At 37.3% G+C, this 1,776-nt stretch overlaps 1 protein-coding gene across 1 annotated transcript in view; it reads right to left on the bottom strand.

Annotated features, from left to right (window-relative positions):
* Positions 1–759, bottom strand: part of LOC117173337 (myb/SANT-like DNA-binding domain-containing protein 3) — a 1,160-nt gene extending 401 nt beyond the window's left edge. Inside the window, exons 1-3 of the mRNA XM_033361832.1 lie at positions 660–759; positions 283–562; positions 103–213 (exon numbers count right to left, since the gene is read on the bottom strand). Coding sequence (XP_033217723.1) covers positions 103–213; positions 283–562; positions 660–680 — 412 coding nt within the window. The 5' untranslated portion in view covers positions 681–759. The remainder of the gene's footprint in view (positions 1–102; positions 214–282; positions 563–659) is intronic.
* Between the last annotated feature and the right edge of the window lie 1,017 nt (positions 760–1,776).

Here is a 1,776-nt window from a genome sequence, read left to right on the forward strand (position 1 = left end):
ATTGGTACTTTACGAATTTTTTCCTTGACGTCTTCATCGTGAAAAATAAAGTAGAAAAGAGGCCACTCAAAGAGTGTCCTTTTGACGTTAAAGGGTTAATACCTGACAGTGCGGCTTCGTCGTAAGCATTCTCCATTGGCTCAGCTGTGTTGCCAATTATTTCTTCAACTTGCATTGCAAGAGGATCTTCTTTTAGAGGATTGCTTCCACCACCTGTCGAAAATAGTATAATGAGTAATAAGTAATATCTAGCAAATAAATTATATTAAAATTTTACTTTACCGGTTTTAAAAGTTTCTTGACGTAAATTGCTGAAATTCTTTCGGGTATTCCGTTTCAGATTGCCCCACAAAACTTTCAATTTGACGGCTGGACGATGTTCTGGAGAAATTCCATTCGCGTTGAAATCTTGGGAAATTTTCTCCCAAGCTTGAGCTTTTTGTTTGGTGGTAGCAGCATCTGTCCTTTTATTTTCCATTATATTTTTATATTTTTTTACTATTACGGTAAGCATCTGCTTCTTTGGGTTTGTAAAATTTGTCCCCCTCTTTCCTTTTCTACCCTACAAATGTCAATTTTGTGGTTAGAAAGGAACAAAATCGGAAAATAACCCAAAATCTACACATATACGTAAGTATCTGCACATATTTTATACTTACGTCCGCTAACTTTTCTGCCATATTAAAAATACATAATTTTTCTCACTATACTCACAAAACTTATATTCTAATTCACCCGATAATTAATTCCTGACCATTTATTTTAAAACGACGCGGATAAACAAAAACACGTCGCCTCGCATCGTTCGTGTCATCCAGGCTCAATCGTTCCAGTCCGATTCTGACCTTCAAACCTTTTTTGAATACATTTTAGGCTTCGGATAGGATGGAACTTTGGGTATGGCTCCTCGGAAGCTTACGGGGTCTTCCTGCATCCCGGAAACAGACAAGGTAAGAGTGGTAAGAGTGGTAGCGATTTTTTCGGTATATCGATTCCCAGCCTAAACGAAGTAGAGTTGACTGTTAGATGGCTCGGGGTCTTCTATTTACTGACGAGAAGAGCGGCGCCGCCGCCTTTAAAGTTCTTTTACCGTCTCCAGCCGAAATTTGGATTTCATAATATATCACGACTTTTTCGTGACGTAATATATAGCCGACGATAATGTATGAGTCTTACGCCACACAATATCACCTACTTGATAGCGAATATCTCGTCTCCTGCGATTATCATACTTCACCTGATGTAATATGCTATATCCAAGTGACATGTGACTAAGTCCCTAGGAGCCGGACTACAATTGAAGTCGATTTTATAGGGATAGACCGCTATTCTGGCATTGCTAATCACATCTAAGAATTTCTTTAACAAATAAATATCTTCTTTAAAGGTTTCACTGACTACAATCAGATCATACATGTAAGCGAATGCATAAGGCTCAAATTCTGGTGTTATCAGTTAATCGCTAAAACGTTGCTGGAACTTCCAATAACCCGAATTACATATGATTATCATTATATAAACCCTAGCTCGATACTGAGAAAAAGCGGTAAATTTCTTAAGTTCATAAGAGAAAGGGATCTGATGGAATGTCTAACAAAGCTTGATATTAAGGATATATCGCGTGCAGGAAAGTTTGTCTAAAATTGAGCTCATATTTTGTATTGGGTATAAACCTTTCTTGGCTACCTCATTTAATTTATTATATTCTACACAAAGCCTATAATCTCCGTCAGGCTTCCTAATCATAAGCTTTGATTCAAACTTTTAGCGCTGACA

The sequence above is a fragment of the Belonocnema kinseyi genome, chromosome 5, assembly GCF_010883055.1.
Source record: "Belonocnema kinseyi isolate 2016_QV_RU_SX_M_011 chromosome 5, B_treatae_v1, whole genome shotgun sequence".
In the NCBI taxonomy this organism is placed as follows: domain Eukaryota; kingdom Metazoa; phylum Arthropoda; class Insecta; order Hymenoptera; family Cynipidae; genus Belonocnema; species Belonocnema kinseyi.